General features: G+C 43.9%; 1 protein-coding gene across 1 annotated transcript; it reads right to left on the bottom strand.

Moving 5' to 3' along the window:
- Positions 1-466: 466 nt before the first annotated feature.
- Positions 467-19,224, bottom strand: rcor1 (REST corepressor 1). Its single transcript, XM_036542228.1, has 13 exons — positions 18,627-19,224; positions 18,466-18,525; positions 13,962-14,042; positions 8,994-9,046; positions 8,031-8,192; positions 7,636-7,754; positions 5,867-5,945; positions 5,731-5,781; positions 3,751-3,948; positions 2,871-2,948; positions 2,345-2,402; positions 1,443-1,681; positions 467-1,333 (listed from the first exon to the last, which is right to left on the bottom strand). Exons 1-13 carry the CDS (start codon positions 18,784-18,786, stop codon positions 1,292-1,294), a joined length of 1,380 nt encoding a protein of 459 aa, XP_036398121.1. The 5' UTR covers positions 18,787-19,224; the 3' UTR covers positions 467-1,291.
- Between the last annotated feature and the right edge of the window lie 786 nt (positions 19,225-20,010).

Genomic DNA, 20,010 nt, shown 5'->3' on the forward strand with positions numbered 1-20,010 from the left:
TGGAGGAGAAGAGCAGCTATCAGTCATGCAATACGCACCTGCAGGTAATACTAACCTTCAAGCAATACAGTTTCCAGAATACACACACGCTCACTCACACACTCACACACACACAAACAACTGTGTGTACTGTACTGAAATGTGAATGAAATGAAAATTGCATAAAGATCTCTTGCGTCACCATAAATCCTTCCAGTTCAACCACATCACTCACATGAAGTAGACGGAATGCACAATATCGTATATGACTGCAACAGAATATACAGTATGTTTTCTTTAAAAAAAAAAAAACTTCCTACATTCATAACATCTAATGTAGAAAACGTTTCTTTTAAAAAATATATTGAACAAACGTCCTAGTACAGTAAAAACAGCAGTACGTGTGAATGTGTGTTTTAAAAAAAGCAATCTTGGTTAGGTGAAACCGATATCAAAAAATAATGAAAACACTTAAATTAAAAAAAAAAAAAAGATAAAAGCATTTCAGCAAATGGAAGAGGGCTGCTACACTTTATGATTTACTACAAATGCCGCAACAAACACCTCACCACTCCCACAAACCTCACATCTAAAATACAACACACAGCTCTGAAGAATGTTGAGCATAGCCTATTGCGCTTGCAGGCACTGGCCCCTCTGGCCCAGGCCTTGGTGATAGTCTCGCTAGTTTGGATTATCAGCTGTGATGCCACTAAGAAGCCCAGCTCATGCTGCTTTTGAAGCAGAGGCCCAGCCTTAGACACATGATCAGAGCCACTTCGTAGGAAAGCATGGGCAGGGACACAAGCCGTCGGCAACACCTCTGTAATGGCATGATTCAAGAAAATAAAGGAGGAAAAAAAAAATAAAATCCAAGGCTTTGGCCAGTCCATTCCACAGAAATGTTCAGCAGGGAAGAAAGCGATTTAGGGATACTTGTGTTGGATGTGTGAAGGACGTGTGTTGGATGGGGCAGGAAGAGGGGTAATCTGTAGAAGACACATATGGAGACAGAACAGGATATGAGATACTGGGGTAAAGAGGCAGAAATCACAGAGGACTCTCTGGACAGCTTTGGGTTCGGGGCACAGAAGTCCTGTGTGGTCCATCCCATAGAAAAAGATGCTTTATTTGGTGACAGCTGCTTTTGTCCTGGTAGGGGTGAGGGCAGGGGGGTGTGGGTTGGGGGCTGGGTGGAGGAGTAGGCGTGTCCTTTGTGAAGAAGCCCAATCAGGTGGCTGCGTGGCACCCATGTGACTTCACAACAGTAGTTGAATCGACAGGGATAAATCGGGTGGCTTCGCGGGAGGCTTCATGATGCCGATGGGAACTGTGCATCTAGAGGAGCGGACACCTGTGGACAGAGAGGAGCCTTACACACCTGTGTGAATAGCTGAGGGGAGGGGGGATTTGGGGGAGAAGAAAGGTGTAGGTGAGAGGAGTTGCGGGGGGTATCAGCGCACCTCCTCCTGCTCCTCTGGGAGCTTGTTGTTCGCGGTGCCCTCCTCAGACGAAATGTCCATTTTCTCCTCCTCTGTGCCATTGGCTCCCTCGCCGCCGTGCTCCGCCTCCCACTCCTGCAGCACCTCGTCCAGGTTGAAGCGCCGGCGGTAGTTCACAAAGAAGTTCTTCACCTGCACCACCGACTTGTTGCCGATCACGTCCGAGATGGCCTGGAAGTCCCTGCCATACTTCCTGATGGCTGAAAGAGGGAAACCAAATGGTTCAAATGAAGTGTTCACTCTATACGAATGACAGGCAGACACTGAGCCTAAGCAAATGAGCACACGTTAAGAAACTACAGGAGGCTGGTGTCTCAAGTTCTCCAGTAAATTTCAAAAGCAACGCTACAGAAACTCCTAAGCAAATGCTAGATTTTCCACGCTCTCCAAAAATAAACTGAGCCAGAAAAACACAAGCGTTATGCAACATCAGGGAAGGATGCAGCAACTGTACTAGCATCAAAATGTCATGCTGGGTTATAGTGATTTGTCCTGTTGAGAAAGTAGCTAGCAATAACACATGGGCCACTGAAAGCACTTTGGAAAAACTACAGAGCTTGAATGCAGTAAAGAGGGTGAGATCTCTTGTGGTTTCACATTGAAGTACTGATTCAAAACTTAATACTGTCACACAAAAAATGTGTTAAATGTTTAATGTGAATTAAGGTATGGTAGCAGGTAACGTGGACAAGAAACTCTAAGCCCATTTCTGAGAGTATCAGATCATCAGCAGTTCTTAGAACTCAGTTTATTACCAAGTCTCTAATTGTTTTTTTTTTTCCACAGCAGATAGATTGCTTAGTATTTCCCAACTGTGAGACAATCCAGAGGGACATGCCCAGAGTGTGACAGACAGTGGTTACCTTGCACTGCAAGCAGCTGCTCCTCTGTAGTCCAACGAGCATTGAACTTCTGAGGCACCTAAGACACAGACATGACTCCTGACTTCAAATGGCATCCTCACCACCATTCACAGGACGGCGCACTGCACACAACTACCCACTGCGCTCGACTGAGCACTACACGAAACCCTTCGTAAACCGTCCCATATCAGTGCTTTACTGGATCCACAGCGAGCTTGCCATACTGGAAACAGCTGTCTAATCAGTATCACTATACTCTAATCACTAAACAAGTGAGAGTTGGGGGTTTGAATGGGTGAAAATCACATCTTTTTAAATGAGAAACATCAGTTTCACTGGTTTGTCTGGTGCAGCACCACAACAGGTCTGCTGTTGAAAGCTACAGATGGCAGGGTCCCCTCCACTCAACATCACACGCACCCAGCTGCTCAGCCCTGAGCTCCAGGTGGCCTGCGTCTGTGTGCATGAGTGTGCACGCGTGTGGGGGCGAGTGTGCATACGAGGGCGAGAGCGTGTGATGCAGTACCTCAGGAAGCCTGTACATATCCACTCCGACTTCCAGCTTCTCCCTCAGGGCACTGTTGCTCTGTTTGATACTCTGTATCTGGGGGAGAGATTCCACAACTTATCTCTGGCCGTCATACGTGATTGGCTGTTCATATTCAAGTCCCAGCACTACAGGGCCCACAGGGCTGTCATTATTTACTCTCAACTTCATTGGTGAATGAGCACTCGATTACCTTTGGCAAGGACGATCTTGGGTTCAGCTGAAAGTAAGCTACTAGACATTCTACAGCCAATCAAAAATAGGGATGATGAAATGGCTGGACTGAGGTAGGTAGGTAGGTCTATAGTTTGGGCTTAAGTGTGCCAAGTCATGGCAACGCTCAGTCATGAAAAGGCTGAGTCATAACAAAGTCATGTGACCTAGGATTGCTTTGGATTTATTTTAGCAAGAGTGCGCCACACCGGTCAACCAGCACCACTTCCAGCAGCAACCAGAACTTCCTCAGAGGCAGTAGTCCAAAAACTCCCTCTAAGCAGGGCCAGTATTACTGAGGACTATAACACACCGATTCTCAATCCTGCTCCTGGGGGCCCTCTGCCCTGCACGTTTTTCATCTTTCCCTGCTCCACCTACCTGACTGAACTCATCAGTGGCACTTTTGATTAGCTGAGCACACCTGATGAGAGCATGTTAATCACACTAATTTCAATCAGAAGTGTTTGGAGCAAGGATAGATAGAAGATATGCAGGACAATGGGCCTCCAGGAGCAGGACTGAGAAACACTGCAAGTATAACAGACTTCACCAGAGACTCAGAACAGTGGCTTTTTGCTTGCGTGTGTATGCACAGGGCTAAAAGGTGCTTTATGTACATGTATACAGACACAGGCACTCCAACCTGTCGCTTGATGGACACGAGCTCCATGTCCAGTTGCCGCAGGACGTTGACGGCGGCGGGGGTGCTACTGGACATGGCCAGCACGTCTCCCTGGCTCAGGTGCATGCCTTTAGGAGGCTTCTTCTTGGCGCGGTGCTGGTGCTTCCCCGGGGGTCCCTGAGTCTCTTTCTTTACGTGGGCCGGCTTATCCGTGGCCAACTGGGGGATGGGGGGGGGGGGGGGATTAAGAGTTACACTTGATTCTGGAACTCTGTGATATCTGCAACATTACACTAGTAATTCTGAGAGTAAAACAATAAAAAAACTGTCAACTGTCCAAAAACAGAAATATCTCACTTCCTCCCAATCGACTGATCAGTCGCTCCACATCAGACTTCTCTGGTCAGTAATGTGTTAGATGTTTTTTCAAGAAGTACAGCACATTTGGAGCTTCAACACAGGTGCGCAGGGAAGGGGCAACCCCGACAGATTTCAGTTCATAATATCAGGACTCCATCAATGACCAATCAGGCTCCTGTGCCAGGGCCGTGTGCATGAGCCCTGGAGGTGGCATGCAGGCATACGCTGATGCTCCCTACACCACCCCATGTTCAGGAACACTTCCTCAGGGTCACTGCATGCAACAGGCAGAATGCACGGACGCACAGGGGCTCTTTGCATGGGCATGACCTCTCACTTTACTCCACAGTAAAAACTGCTGTGAAAGCACTAGTGGTTACCAGAATACACAGTTCTGACCTCAAGCGCCTGACACAAGGAGGAAGACTGTCATATCAAAGTAACATAGCATCCACATACCGCCATGGGGCTGAAACTCAATCTGAATGTTTGCTTACTTAGCTTCTCAAAAACACGTTTTGGGTTCCCGAAGTTGCTCCTCCAAAAGCCCTCCCCGCTATGAATCATATGAGGAGATACACGTAATCGTGGCACAAAATTGAGCCCGGGGCGATTTTACGAGTCAAAATCACTTTTTCAGGTTGACCTTTGCGAGGCTTCAGTCTGAAGGGGATTTTTTCTCTTTAAAGAATGAACTGCATTTTATTTTCAGTGAATCTCTCAAGAGATAGAGAATAACTGATTTGGTGTGGAATTACTCTTGTGTGAACTACAGGAGTATATTACACAAGGATTACGTGACTCATTCTTAGTGATGTTGTCTACTGTCTATTAACACACACCCCCGCTTCTTAGCTCTTGGAGGAAGGCCTTACAAGCTTAATGACGTTTGATGGAGTTGTTCATTGAGATATCGCTACATTAAATTTGCTATAAATTTCATACTGAAATATGCTGTTGGAGCTCAGTTCACAAAGATAAAAGATACAAAGGTAAAAGTACAGTCATCCGTTCATTCTATTTAAGTTCCCACTTCCCTGTCAAACAAATTCAGTGCAAGTCTCAATTTACCTCCACTTGTTCAATCAACAAGTTTGATGCCCTCTTGCCCTGTTGACCAACTGAAATTTGACTACCTGTCTGTGTAAATTAATTGTAATAATGAGCTCAAATATGTTGACAACCTGATGATAAAATTATCTTTAATTGCATCTTTCAGTTTGAACAAATGCATCTCCAGCATCTGCACCTGTAAAATGAATCAGATGCTCATCATGTGTAAGGTTTTTTTGCCTGATTGATTTTCAAATCTACATTAGTATCAGGTTGCATCACAAGTAGCAGCAGCTTACAGAAAGCTGTAAGTGAATGGCACACATGGTGTGCCCAATGGATGAGGCAAGGGAAATGTTTCTGAAACCACCCAGTGAATGTAGTGCATGTAAGGCATTCATGCATTTCAAACACTACCAACCTACCAAAAAATGATCAAAATATCAGTGTCCTAAGCTAGAGAGACTATGATGTCACAGGAGTGTGTATACTTCACAACTGCTTTGAATGAAGGTCTAAGGAATGTACGTTATACCAATCAACAAAATGTCTATGGAAGTGGGGAGGTATGGGTATGTGCAATGGTACCTTGGGGGTGACCACTGGCTTGGATTCTTGTTTTTCTGGCCCAGCTCCAGTCTAGAAAAGAAAATCAAGTTTTCACAGGTGGCTGTACGAAGACTAGCAGACAAAACCTCAGTGTTTCTGAAGTAGACTACCACACCTCTTTCTTCTCGTCCTTGTTCGGGTCGTACTCTGTGTCGCTGGGAGAGCTCCCACCGTTCTCCTCAATCTCATCCTCGCTGGAAGAGAAATGGGAAACGGCAGATCTGTCAAGAGCACTCAGACAGCCACGCTTTTTTCACAGGGTGGGACATACATACGCCCAAGTGTGATCTCAGTCCCTTAAATCAACTGCCTCATTCTGTCTCATTACTTAGGACAGTGCTTTTTTCTTTAACAGGTCACTGAATGACAACAAGAGCATATGACGACTGGAGACTGTGGTTCTCAATAACCTCAGATGAGAGCCTTATAGCCAAGCAGACAGACCGCATAGAGTACAGGGAAGCCTGTGGAAATCCCATGGCTGCGAAACATGCTGCTTAGGACAGCCTGAGCCTGACGCAATCAGCCATTCGACTGGCCGGTAGTTATCATGAGGGCATCAGGTGACAATTCCTGTTCTTTTGGTGGGATTAGTGGTGTCACTTCCTGCCCTTGGGCTGCTACCTCAACTGAAGGTGCCAGATGACCTCTGACCCTTGTGTCTATTGTGCTTCAGCTGACTTCCAAGCTTGGCCACTGACACACCAGTGAGGAAGCTTTCACTCTGAAAGTGTCTGCTTCCTGCAGATGGACAGCACACACATTACCACACAGTAGCAACTAACAGCAGGTTTTTGAACTGGCTTCTGCACAAATCTCTCCATGGTGACGACACATCCATGAGATTAAGTCATAGTAGAAGTCTGGAAATGAAGCCTAAGGGGCAGTGCATATTCCTATTGGCTTTGAATTAACATGCTATGCATATTTCCCAGTAGATTTTAACATGCAGTACATATTCCCAGTTGCTTTGACTGCAGTTAGTGTTAGGGTTTCCTGATGCTCTCATTGAGAGAACAACAGAAAATAATCTGTAGTTAGGTCTATCATTGGGTTTGCTGCTATCCCACAATTTACATAAATCATGATCTGGCATAGACACAATCATCGGGTGTAAATTACTGTCATGATGCATATAGCTACATGATCTGAGATGCAGAAGTGAGATACTGGTTATACTAATGACTGAGTCATTGCTGGTTTGGGTAGCCCAGCATTGCAAAGTCATGTTCAAATTTAATTTCAATTAATTTTTGCTGATTCATGCAAACTGACTCCCTGGGGAGTCACAGTGGAATGTATCTACCGGCACAACACACAGTGCATGCTGTTTGTTTTTTAAACAAATGATCATGTTAACACATCGCAATAAACATGGCCACCAAACCACATTTTGATGACAGTATTACAGAGGAACACTGCCACAGATAGGCAACCCACACATAAATTTTTCATCAGCTCCTTAAAAGGGCAAAAGACTGTAGTCTGAGAAACAGTTCATCACATAATCCAGCGCTTCTCTTGCCCGCCAATCCTGCATGAAACGTGTTTACCCTAGAGCTACGGCTGGGTTCACCCCAACACCTACAGACGCATCTAACCCGCAGCTATGGCCGCCATGAGGCTACTGTGCACCTTGAGCGGGTGGCAGTGTAGTGTAGTGGTTAAGGAGCAGGAGGTTGCTGGTTCAATTCCCCACAGGGGCACTGCTGCTGTACCCTTGGGCAAGGTACTTAACTCACAGCTGCCTCAGTAAATAGCCGTCTGTATAAATACATAACATTGTAAAAACCGGTAATTAATGTAAGTCGCTCTGGTTAAGAGCATCTGCTGAATGCCAATAACGTGATATAATGTCTTTCACTCTACAGCGAAGAGGCTCACCTCTCCTCTCGGTCTCTCTTTTGCTTGCGGGCGTGCCGATCCATCACGCTGGTTTTGCTCCGGGTCTTCTTCCACGAGTAATAGAAGCGTACCAGGCTGGCGATGGACTTGTCTGGCAGCTGGAGGAGCAAGCAGAGAGGTCACACCTCACCAGCCTGAACGGTGCGATTCTAGTTTGAGTCTGGTAGGATGTAACTGTTGCTAGGCCACTGGCCATGTTATCAGAGGGTTGCTGGTTTGGATCCCAGATGGTGACACTGCTGTTGTACCCTTTAACGAGGTGCTTAAGTTGTACAGCTTTGGTAAATACATGGAAGTAAATATGGACAGTATGTAAACAAATGCTTGAGTGTGCGAAAGAGCAGATAAGATCCAACCGAAAGAGCGCCTCTCACCATCTGCTGGATGCGGTGGAAGGTTTTGCCATGGAAACCGAAGCCCTGCTCAAACAGCACCTTGTCCTCCACTGTCCACTCGTCTGGGAAGGGCGTGAAGTTGGGCAGGTCCGCCAGAGACTTCTCGATGTTGTGCTTATGCCAGAATAGCATGCCAAGTGCCTGTAGTGCATCCAACACTGATACATCTATCTGACATCTGTCACCATCATGGTCTACTATAGGAATACAAACCACATCACAGCTACCAACATCATCATCATCATCATCATCATCAACACCACCATGTCCACAATCATCCCTCCCCATAACCATTACCTCTTTATCACACTTGGGCGAAGCACACCCATGAGGACTCATCTGATACACACCTCTCAGACACTAAGCCATACACGTGTGCTTCAGTTGTCTGATATCTGTACATCATGCTGAGCCCACTACTTTCTGATATCTCCTACCATGTGTATTCACTGTACTCTGCTCACTGTTTCCTAACAAACATCAGAGTAACTGCGCAGCACTGCCCTACCTGTGTTCTGAATGTACCCATCTGAGGCCCCTCCAGTGCATGCTGGGATATTGGAAAAGTGTGCAAATGCAAGCCTAACTTCACAACAGGCCCCAAATCTGACCCCAAATCAGAACGGTAGGATGTGCGGAGGAGCTGTCGGTCGTGCGGGGGCGTGGGGCGGGGGGTGGGGTGGGGGAAAGGGGGGAGTGGAAAGGCAGAGGCTAGTACACACACTGCGAAACCCAGCCACTCTCTCACAGGCTGATAGACACATCACACAGCCCGAGAAGGCTGCCGCTGCCAGTAAGAGCGGAGCCAGGGGAAAACCCCGCCCCCACAGCAGTGCCGCTCGCCGTGCGCAGATTACACACACGGCAGACGCCTACGCGCGCAGCGCGGCACGGCGCGGCACGGTCACCTGTCTGGGACCCGGAGAAGCTTTACACAGTTACCTGCTCCATGTTGTAGCCGTGTCTTTCTTTGGCGATGGCAATGTATTCATCCACTGAAGAAAAAGAAAAAAAAAAAAAAAAGAGAGAGACAGAAAGCTTAAAACATACAGCCACTGGTATTAAAAGCCTCATGAAAAACAAAACTATACTCAAAGTATGTTAGCTTTCACAGATGGCATCTAATTTACACTCCAAGATGTCATTTTAGACATCATATTGAAAAACAAGTCCAGAGCATTAGACATCTCTCCTCAGACAAAGATCTTAAGATGATAACGGCCCCCAATGGTCCATAGCCAGCTCATAAAGTGAACATTCAGATGAATCCACAGCTACAAATTTACATCTAAAATGTCACTCTCTGCCCCTGTCACAGCAAGGCTGTACAATACAGAAACAGCTCCATCATAGCCGCCAGGAATGTGCAGGTTTCACCTCTGTAATGTTTCTGTCACAGCTGACTGCCGCCCCCTCCTTTCCCCACAGACTGCCGCGTCATCTGATGACCTGCAGTACAAGCTGCTCTAGTCATAGACTCGCAGAATCTGAATCTACATGTGCGTCTGTCTGTCTGTCTGTCTGTCTGTCTCTGCTTCTGTCTGCTGGGCCAGCGCAGCACCGGCTGAGAGCTGGAGGCCAATTGCAAGGTTAACAGCCCTGATCTGCCTCACCTCTCACTGACATTCACATGTACTTCTCACTCATACTCACTCACTCATACTCACTCACTCACACACACACACACACACACACACACACACACACACACACACACACACACACACACACACACACACACACACACACACACACTCACACACTCACTCACACACTCACTCACTCACTCACTCACACACACACACACACACACACACACAGACACACAGACACACAGACACACACACACACACACACACACACACACACACACTCACACACACACACACTCACACACACACACACTCACACACACACACACTCACACACACACTCACACACTCACACACACACTCACACACTCACACACACACACACTCACACACACACACACACACAGACACACACACACTCACACACACACACACAGACACACACACACACTCACACACACACTCACACACACACTCACACACACACTCACACACACACTCACACACACACTCACACACACACTCACACACACACTCACACACTCCTCAAAAACACACATACACAGGTACTCGCAGATACAAACACACAGACACAGGTCTTTATAGGCATAAACACACAGGAATGACTTCATAACGGCCTCTGTTCACATATTCCGCTTAATTATCAAGCATTCACTTATATAAGATGGCCCTACACCCAACTCTCATAGTAAAAAATAGCATATTCCACCTCGGAAATTGACAGGATTGACAGGATTTTTAACTTAAAGAAAGTCATCACTGCCCTCTCAGGTTCACAGCAGACTAAGTGCTGGCGAGAGATGGAAAGAACATATTTCTATACATATGTACATATAGTAAGGCTGTAGCGTTCTAAAAAATGTGTACCATCCTATAAAATGTCCAAATACACTAGTGTACATTAACTATATAAAAACAATCAATATGATCAATTTAATTACAATTCATTGACTACTAGGAGAAAAGTAATCACCTATTTTTGTCACCGACTGAAACATAAAACTGTATGAACTCATATTAAAGCATTCTGTACATTGTGTTCTTGTTGACAAAATGCTTTTAAAATTGTATATTATAAAACAGAACCCATTTTGTGTCACCAATGGGAATGATGCAAGAATAGAAGTGGCATGTGCAGTTCATGAGTTGCGATTTGGGTGAGGGCTGGTGAATACCCGGATGTTTGTGCAAATGTAGTTTCACCTTCATGAGCTGCAGTCACCTTTGAGTCAGGCAGGGACAGCACCCAGGCCCCCAGAGACAGCACAGGTTTCATAAACACACAGACACACAGACACACACACACACACCTACACACACAGACACACACAGACACACACACATACATACATACATTCACAAGCAGATACACTCAAAAGCGCACACACGCAAGCACTCATGCACATATGTACACACACTCATGCAGACGCACTCAAAAGCACACACATACACACTCACTAGTACACACACACAAACACACAGTTAGAACACCTGCTAGCCTGATTCTTGCCACTCAGCTCCTGAGCCAGATGTGCCATCTTCAGTCTCTCTTTTTCACAGAAGTACAGCACTACCTCCAGACACCCTGTCTGCTGTTTAAAGCACTGCCTCTTCAGACACGCTGTCGGCCGCTTAAAAGCTGATAACATTTCATGTTGTTGCCCATTTATTCAGCTCACCAAATCACATGAGGCTGCTACATTCTGTATGACTGCACAAAGAAACATTCTGAAATGCAGAGCACATTTTTAAATATAGATTTAACAGAGAAAGTATCTGTCAAACATACATCAAAATAAATTTAAACTGATTTCAAGTGATTTTCAGTTGTGAAAGCCACAACTACCCAAAGTGGACACCAGGAAATTAGGATGCATACAATCAGATATGCAAGTCTGTCTTATGCCTTACAGTACAGTCCAAATAATACAAGGGAAAAAACCTTACTGCCACTCATTTAAACCAAAGGATCTGTGCAATGATGGGTGGAACGGAATTAGAGGGCAGAGAGAGCTATCTGACTGTGTGAACCACCCTCTAAAATCCAGTCCACATTATAATCTTGATCTCGGCACCAGTTTTTCCAAGTTGGGAGCAGAGCACACTATTCAATAAAAACAGTCACACCCCTTGAACACAATTTCATAAACATCCATTTAACAATTAATGATTCGCCAGACCTGAAATCTCCTGACTGTGCTGTGTGACAGCAGTTAAGCAGAGGGGCCACCCAAGACACACCTGCCTTTGGTCGCAAAAGCCAACCGAGGAGACTATGTGATAGTGACATCTAGTGGTGGCCGACAGAAGATGCAGTCCAGACAGGCCCTTTGTGTGAAAACGGGCAAGTGTCACGTTGGGATGGGTTTCATAGATACAATCTCGATCAGACAGTTCAAATACCCCACGCTGGTTTTTTACCTCTACAGCAATTAATCATTCCTTAGATAAGCTGATACATCACTAAAGCAGATATTTAAGCTCAGCAAAACTGCATCAGCAAATATCACTATCATAATAAGAAAGCATCACATTTAAGCTTTGCAACAGAATTATCTGGTGACAAATTCTGATATGAGTCTGCCTCTGCCTTCCCTCAAGTGTGCCACAGAACAGAGCAGTCTGATGGAACATATGTTTCTAGAATCTGAATGGCACCCACAAGGTAATGTTGAAAAGCTACTGCCTGTTCAATGATGTAACTGATCTAAAGCCAGACCTCGGATCTACACTCGAGGCTGAGTCCTCACATAGATGAGGACAGCAAAGAGCCAAACGCTGACGTCAAAGCAATGTTGAGAACCACAAAAAAGGACCTACTCATATTAAGACCACCAATTTAACATGGCCTTCTACACCTGCAACATTTCATGCAATTAGTTATGGCCACGTACATCTGCCCTGTGTCTGTCTTGAATACTTCAGACCAAGAACCATCCCTATGATACAATGTAAAAACACACACGTTGCTTTTACTTACCAATGTTGCTTAATGCTCCAGTTTTCTTGAAAATTAAGAAACTCAAGACACATGCTCTGAGTATGAGACCCAGGGGAACCACAACGCATCATGCGACCCTATGAGATCATACCGAATCATGTGACCCCGTGAGATCATACTGCATCATATAAATTGATAAAGTGCACCACAGGGATAGACGTTCCATTTGCACCTGGTTCATTTTTTTTTTTTTGGACTCACCAACTGTATACCAAAGTATACCACTGCCCAATGTCTACACTCATGCAGAAGTTCTGAGGCCAGATGAATGCAATCCTCCAATACTCTCCCCAACAGCCAACAGCTATTTTTCACACTACAAGCCACACAGCACACTACAGTGGAGTGGGCGATCACTGAAGGATAGATGCTATTCCGCTGACATCATCGATGCAACTCACAGGTGCCCAATGAATCGCAGGGTACCTGAGAGCAGCAAGAAGAGGGAACCCTGGCTGACAGTTGTGAAATAACTAGCAAGGCACGCTGTTTTAGCAACACCTACAGTACACTGACTGAATACAAGTCCACTTTAAAGACCCATCTTAATACAGGCAGATCCAATTAGCATGGCATGATGACAGTTAAAACCCAGAACTCCTCAACTGAGCAGTGTCATAAACACAAACATGTAGCTTAATATTGTCACTAGTTAGCGTTTGGTTAAGTTTTCAGGGACTAATTATTCACTGACTGACAAAAGCCTTCCCTTTCCTTCACTAAACTGTGCAGTTTCTCTACTGCTAGCTCGTTTTCACTTTTGAACAAAAATATTTTCATCTTTTACATTCAACAGACCACACTACGCTATACAAATACACATTTATAACATTGTTTTTTACTGATGTTTCTTCATTCTGATGTAACAAAGATATTTAGATCCCTTACATTACATTAAAATGCATGTAATATAATTCAGATAAATACAAATATCAAATAAATACAAATCTTGAGCTAAAAATGTACTTAATTTTTTATTTAAAAATTGCTTTTGGCATGGCATGGGCCTGAGCAAGCAGAAAATTAAGTTTACGATCTACTTGCAATTACTAGACAGTCTTCCACAAACATATTTTCCAAAAATCAACTTTCCAGACCTTTACAAACCAGGATTCAAATATATATGCCTCAAGTGCAGATCCAAAGTCCTTACCTACTGTCGTATGCATGGCCAACATAAAGGGGCGACTTCTTGGATCAATTGTACAATGTTTTTGAAACAGGACCAAGGAGCATTCATGTTTTCACACACACAAACAGACACACACACAAAGGCGGGACGCAGAGCAGACTCACGTTTGGCTTCCGGTAAGTTCTGGTTGGGGAACCACACCAGCATGCCCAAATTCTCACGCTCCTGGCTGGCTTTGGCTACCTCTGTGGGGGTAAAAGAAACCGCTGGTCAGCCAGTCCAATCAACACACCCTCACCATCCTGCTAAAACTGCCATACATACATACATACATCATCATCATCATCACATCCACTGCAGTGGGACTCATCTAGACCTTCCTACTAAGCCACTTGCATTGCTCTGAGCAGCAGTGTGGGAGAGTGGAGGAACTGACCTTGTAATGAGACAATGCCTGTCTCATTCCCCAGTGCTGTACCCTTGGGCAAGATACCTATCCAGAAGTGTCTCAGTCAACATCCAACTGTATTAACAGATAATGTAAACACTGTAAGCTGTATAAGTTGCACTGGATAAGCGTGTCACCTTCATTATTACACGCTGTGACTCATATTAACCCAGATCCTGCGTCTCGCAAGCCGCCGCCGCCGCACTGGAGTAACTGGATCCGCCGGTGATTCAGCACCGCTCCGGTGTGAGAACACACATCCAGCAGCAGCAGGAATAGCAACTCTCATAACTACAAAACCACTGGCGAGAAAACTCTCCGGAATAGGGGGCAAAGCAGCGGAAACGCTACAATTAAAAATAAAACGCCGCACGTGACACGCGGATGTAAGAACGATGATTCAGAGCGCTCGGCATCGGGTCTGGCCTGATTATTTTAAGAGTTTCTCCTTCTTTCTACTTTGAAAAAGAAAAAGGTTGCAAAATGTATTCAGTCTGAGCTTCAGGCACAGTGTGACTGCATTCCTACCTTCTCCTTCTGCTCTGACATAGGCCCACACAGCATTCCCTTCCACACTCCCACTGTGTCGCACCACACCATACGTTTCAATACATATCTGTACAGGCACACGTAGCCATATGTCCTGCCATACCACAGATGGCTGCATTCACACGCATCATATCCATCTACCGCACCATCTCATCTCACCTCATCCCCTGCATGGACTACATATTACAACCACCAATTATTATATGTAGTTTTATTACTACATGTACAAGAATATACATACAGCATGAAAAAAATAGTTTACCTTGTAATTATCATCCAACATATCTGCACATGTCAAACAATTACAGAAAGATTGTATTTTGGACATTATCCTCAGGGAAAGCTTTTACCCGTACATCCCACCCACACGCCAAGGCCATGGGCCATACTGCACACGCCAAATTCTTAAAATGAAATATTTCCCCTTGGGGTTTATTTCGTCACAGGGCATCCCAAGGTGCCTGTTAAATGCTTGTAAAAATATTATTAAAAGCAGACTGTGTATTTTACTTACTTATGCGAGGGGATGACATATGTCCTATATTCATAACTAGAGAGAATGGGCAAAAACCTCACCCAAAGCTGTTAATTAAGAAATTATTACAGGCCTGCTAAATGGTAACAGTAAATTTCCTCCGCACTGTGTGTCTGGCCAGAATCAGACTATGGGGGAAATGGAGGAAGAAAACTGCTGGAAGTAGGAAGCAGGAAGTTACCCACTCTGTCTGGGTAAAAACGTAGCAGCTGAATGAAGTGAACATATATTTGAATGAAGAGGTGCCAATGACAGAATATGAGGCTATATGAGCACTGTGCTAGATATTGAAAGTGTCAACCACCACCACCACTGCATGCTTCCAGAAACTGACTGACTTCCCTGACTGAGCTATTATTTTGCCATCACTGTACCTTTCACAGTTAGTGCTACTGATGAAAATGTGTGATGGCAGTTACCAAGCAATGTAGCTATAAATTTGTCAAAGCAGGGCCAAATGAATAAACACAGACAATGTGACATTTTCTTTTTTTAAGGACTAAGGGAAGTGAGCTAGCTATGGAAGCTGGCTATGGCTAGGTGCATCATGTGTTGGTGTAGCTATCTATTCCTCTTCCATCTGACCTTGATTCATTCTCCTTTTACGCTTAGTCTTCGAGCAGACTGCATACCAGCTAAAACAGGTGGAAGTAATGACCAGCTAGCTAACCAACTGGAGCAGCCCTGTGAGCAAGGCACCTTGCTCCACACTCAGGCTGAGAACTACAGCCCAGGTTTGAAACCTGCCATGTCATCCAGGAGGCCAAAGCAGGTGGGGTAGGGGGACTTGTCAGGGTTTCACTACATCCACTCTCAGGCACTCAGACTCTTCAGGCACCTATGAACCGCCTAGATGATACCAGTGGAGCTGAATCTATCCTGCTATCAGCATTTGCTTCACTGTAGTACACTTTGGGACTTTTAGTGTGAAAACTCACTACTGGGGTTTATCAGTGGACAGCATTCACTATACCCAGCTCTTCTGCAGGGTTTTTGGCATTGAAATGAGACCAATGTGCATACTGGCAACACCAAAAAGGGCATAAAAAGGATAAAACAATAAATTAAGAATGCAGAAAAAGTTTAAAAGAATGCTTTAAAAAGCAGAAAATTTAAATATTAGCTACCTAATTAGCTAACTGATATTACCAAACAAAGAAGGTTACAAAGGCTACAAATTACAAAAAAGCTAGCAAATTAGTTATCTGGCTTAGTTAGATACTCACAACCAGAAGCGGTTACCAGTATGTAAATACCAGTAATAAAAATAAATAAATTTTGTTACAGGTCTGTGTAGCCCCAAGTGTGCTGCCTAAGAACTGCACTAACTTAGCGCAAAAATATTCTAAATGTAAAAATAGCAGAACCCAAAATTTACCTAGCAGCTCAACACCAAAAGCAATTCAGAACCCAGGGAAAATGCAGACTAACCCATGTATGAACTTAGATTTTTCAAGTTAACTACTTCTCGAAGGTTGATAAATTCATCCACAGCCACATCTAACTCATACACAAGGAGACAGAGCCCAGAACCGCTCTAGACAAGAGCAATTAAGAAATTTTCAGGAATTTCTACTGCCAAATCTCTCCTCAGAAACAAACACATCGCAAACAACTGATACATACAACATGGCCGCAAATTTATCTTTTATATATAATATAATGCTATTAGATTTTGTACATAGGTTTACATTTTAAGAGCCAAAAGTACTTTAAGACTCTGAACAGGTCATTCAGATTTTTCTGCCCATAATGAACGGTGATTTACAAATTATGCATATAAACTCATGTTGCATGAGTCTATGAATAACAATCAGAAATGGTTAACAAGGACCAATGACCAATTCTGCATACAAGACCATTTAATTGATGTATTTAAGTCTCTCTGTAATCAGATATAAATCTCCATGTAAATTAGGTAACACGTTAAAAGTTAATAAACCTGCCTTTTTCCATTAAGTAAACCTATGTAAATTTACATACCACAGTTCCACATCTACTTTGAATAGACTTGGGAAATTCTCTTAAAATGCAGCCATGTTTTCTCAAATGTTTTAACCTGATTATAAGCCTTTATTGGCAATAAACTCATACGAACTATGAACTACATAGATCATGTCGTTGCACTTTGTGCAGTAATATAAAAAAATCTCTGCAGAGCACTGTCAAAAGTTATAAGAAAATAAGTGTGCAGAATCATTACTCCCGCTATGTATCAATGTCAATGATAAATACAGATGATCTGATTCACTCCTATTCATTCCATCCCATCTTTGGTCAGAGAGTCGAATATTTATGTCAGAATGCATATCTTTAAAATATACACTAACTTGCTACCAGCAGTATTTCCTCAGTGTTCGACAAGTTTATTTGTTAATCTGGGTGGGGTCGCCCAAAAGATGTTACTGCCTTAAGGCCTGCCATTACAAACACTGCCACTGTTGAGATTGTCCGGCTTTGTAAGTGTAAGGATACAGTGAGCCGTTGAACGGCGAGATCGGTGTCTTTTGACCGTGGGGAGGGGGGTTATAACCTGCTTATTAACAAAAGGAAATATTTTTTGTTCGTCTGTTTCACAACAATTCAACTCAGAACTGCAAGGTAGCTAGAGGACCAAACACCTGATCTAGCGCCTGTGATGCAGCCAGGGGAGCTTCGTGAAAAAGACTTACCGGTGACACCGATTTTAATAGGTAAACCGTGGACTTACCACCGCGATTTCTTATTTAGCTTGCTAGCCAGCTAACTGGCTGGCTATCGTTAAGTCAAGAGGCACGTTTGTAGAACACGTTTTGCTGCTATTCGCACAGTGAACGACAGGGTGAGCACTGAAAGTTTAACATTTTTTATTGTTGTTTAATTTGTCCACTTTGCTGAAACCTGCAATACTAACTGCTTGCGACCATTAACGTTAGATCATCTCGGGAGTTGGAGGAAGAAAATACAAAAAATATTTTTATTTGTTTTTTAAAATACCTCCGATATCAAGACAGCTAGCTAGCTAGACTAGCAAGCTAACAAAGTGCAAGGCTCGTCTAGTTGTCTAGCTAGCTAGATCTGGATGATGGCTGTTTGAGGCTATTACATTCGTTAGCTTCCCTCTACCATTTTCAAAAACTAATCAAATTTGACTCACCTGGGTCATAATCTGGCACAGCGGCTTGGTACTGAGGCCCGACGCGCATCCCTCCCGCACCTGAGAATGGACACAGCCCGTGATGAGGCGCAGTCTGTATTTAAATACCTCGTTAAAATAAGTTCTCCGGATTGTTTGAGGCTACCATCCTGTTGACCTACCGTGCTCATCATCACTGGACGAACCCGAGCTTCCGTCTTCCCAAGAGTTGCTGCTATTCCCATTTGCCGCAAAACTTTTATTATTGGGGTTATTAACCGCATGTCTGCCCCTTCGTTTACCCGAAACCTCCGCGGTACCTTTCTCCAACATTGCTGGCATTTTCAAACGACCCTGGGAGGAAACAAGCTAACCTAAACGAGTTCTTGGTTAGGCTACAGAAAATGTGTTAGCTGGCTAGCCAGCCAGCAAGTAGCTAGCTAGCTATAGCTATGTGCCAATGTCTAGCGACAGCAAATGCCTATCTAGCCAGCAAGCTAATTTATATAGATTGCGGGCTAATACAGTGTCCTAGCTAAGAAGCTAATATTTTAATTTTAATTTATAAATATTCGATTGCAAGAGCTACATCAGTTTTCTCGATTTTCTAAGCACATCTATTTCTTTTCCGGTGTAGTTTCTTCAAATGAATGCGAAACGTTCACTTTCGACGTTAATCTGAAAAATCCCACAAAGGTTTCTGATGTAAACTGGCTGCATCAAATGAAGCTCGAACTTTCCGCCTCATCTCAGGCTACGGCTCGGCACAACGCACTGATGGTAATGCAACCCGCCTCATTCAGCCACTCGCTCACACAACCTAACCCCAAACAGCGGCCTTAAACTCCGCCTCCCCGGCCTTATCATTGGATACCATCAGATTTTTGGCAACTGTCAGTGCTTCTATTAGTGAAACGTCCCATCAATCACGAAGGACTTCTCAGTTTCCGTTGTTTAGTGTAAATGAGGAGGTATGACGCATGCCAAGTACCGTGCAATATTAAAAGTACAGTTACAGCTGAAAGGCAAAGACAGAAAAAGCCGAGTCTGTGCATGGAATAGAAATGTTTAAAATTTTTGACGCTCTCCGGACCTAACTAACCTAACTGTCATTAGTTGTCATTTTCAAGACTCATCGGTAAAATAATGAAAATACACGTATAAATCAATTTAATGATGACTTTTGATGAGCGCGTTAAAATAAGAACATTTATCAAAACAAATACGTTATATTGAAACAAATTTCATATGTGTCTAATCTTCTCTACAACGCAGACAATAGAAAAGCATCCGAATTTCGACTTTTGACAAAAAGACAAGTCAACCAGACTGCGTCTGGTCAAATATGGATGAATGTAGGCGCAACAAAACCACAAGAAATGACCTCGTGAAACTAAGTCGATTGAAAACGATATTGCGCAAGTTCAGCAAAAATAAATATATCGGACAGTCGGGGTAAATTATGTCTATATCTCTAAACATGTTTTGTATATTTGAATTTTAACATTGAGAACTAATCACAAATCTGGATGAAATTGAAAAGCATATGACTTTTACATATGTTTA

The sequence above is a fragment of the Megalops cyprinoides genome, chromosome 12, assembly GCF_013368585.1.
Source record: "Megalops cyprinoides isolate fMegCyp1 chromosome 12, fMegCyp1.pri, whole genome shotgun sequence".
Classification (NCBI taxonomy): Eukaryota; Metazoa; Chordata; class Actinopteri; order Elopiformes; family Megalopidae; genus Megalops; species Megalops cyprinoides.

What these genes read in the sequence shown, in the direction of transcription:
- rcor1 (XM_036542228.1), bottom strand. Translation starts at nt 18,786, where the DNA reads ATGCCAGCAATGTTGGAGAAAGGTACCGCGGAGGTTTCGGGTAAACGA. An exon ending in GTCCAGTGATGATGAGCACG is followed by an intron (nt 18,526 to 18,626) that starts GTAGGTCAACAG and finishes GTCCATTCTCAG; the next exon opens with GTGCGGGAGGGATGCGCGTC. An exon ending in ACAAGGACGAGAAGAAAGAG is followed by an intron (nt 5,782 to 5,866) that starts GTGTGGTAGTCT and finishes TTTCTTTTCTAG; the next exon opens with ACTGGAGCTGGGCCAGAAAA.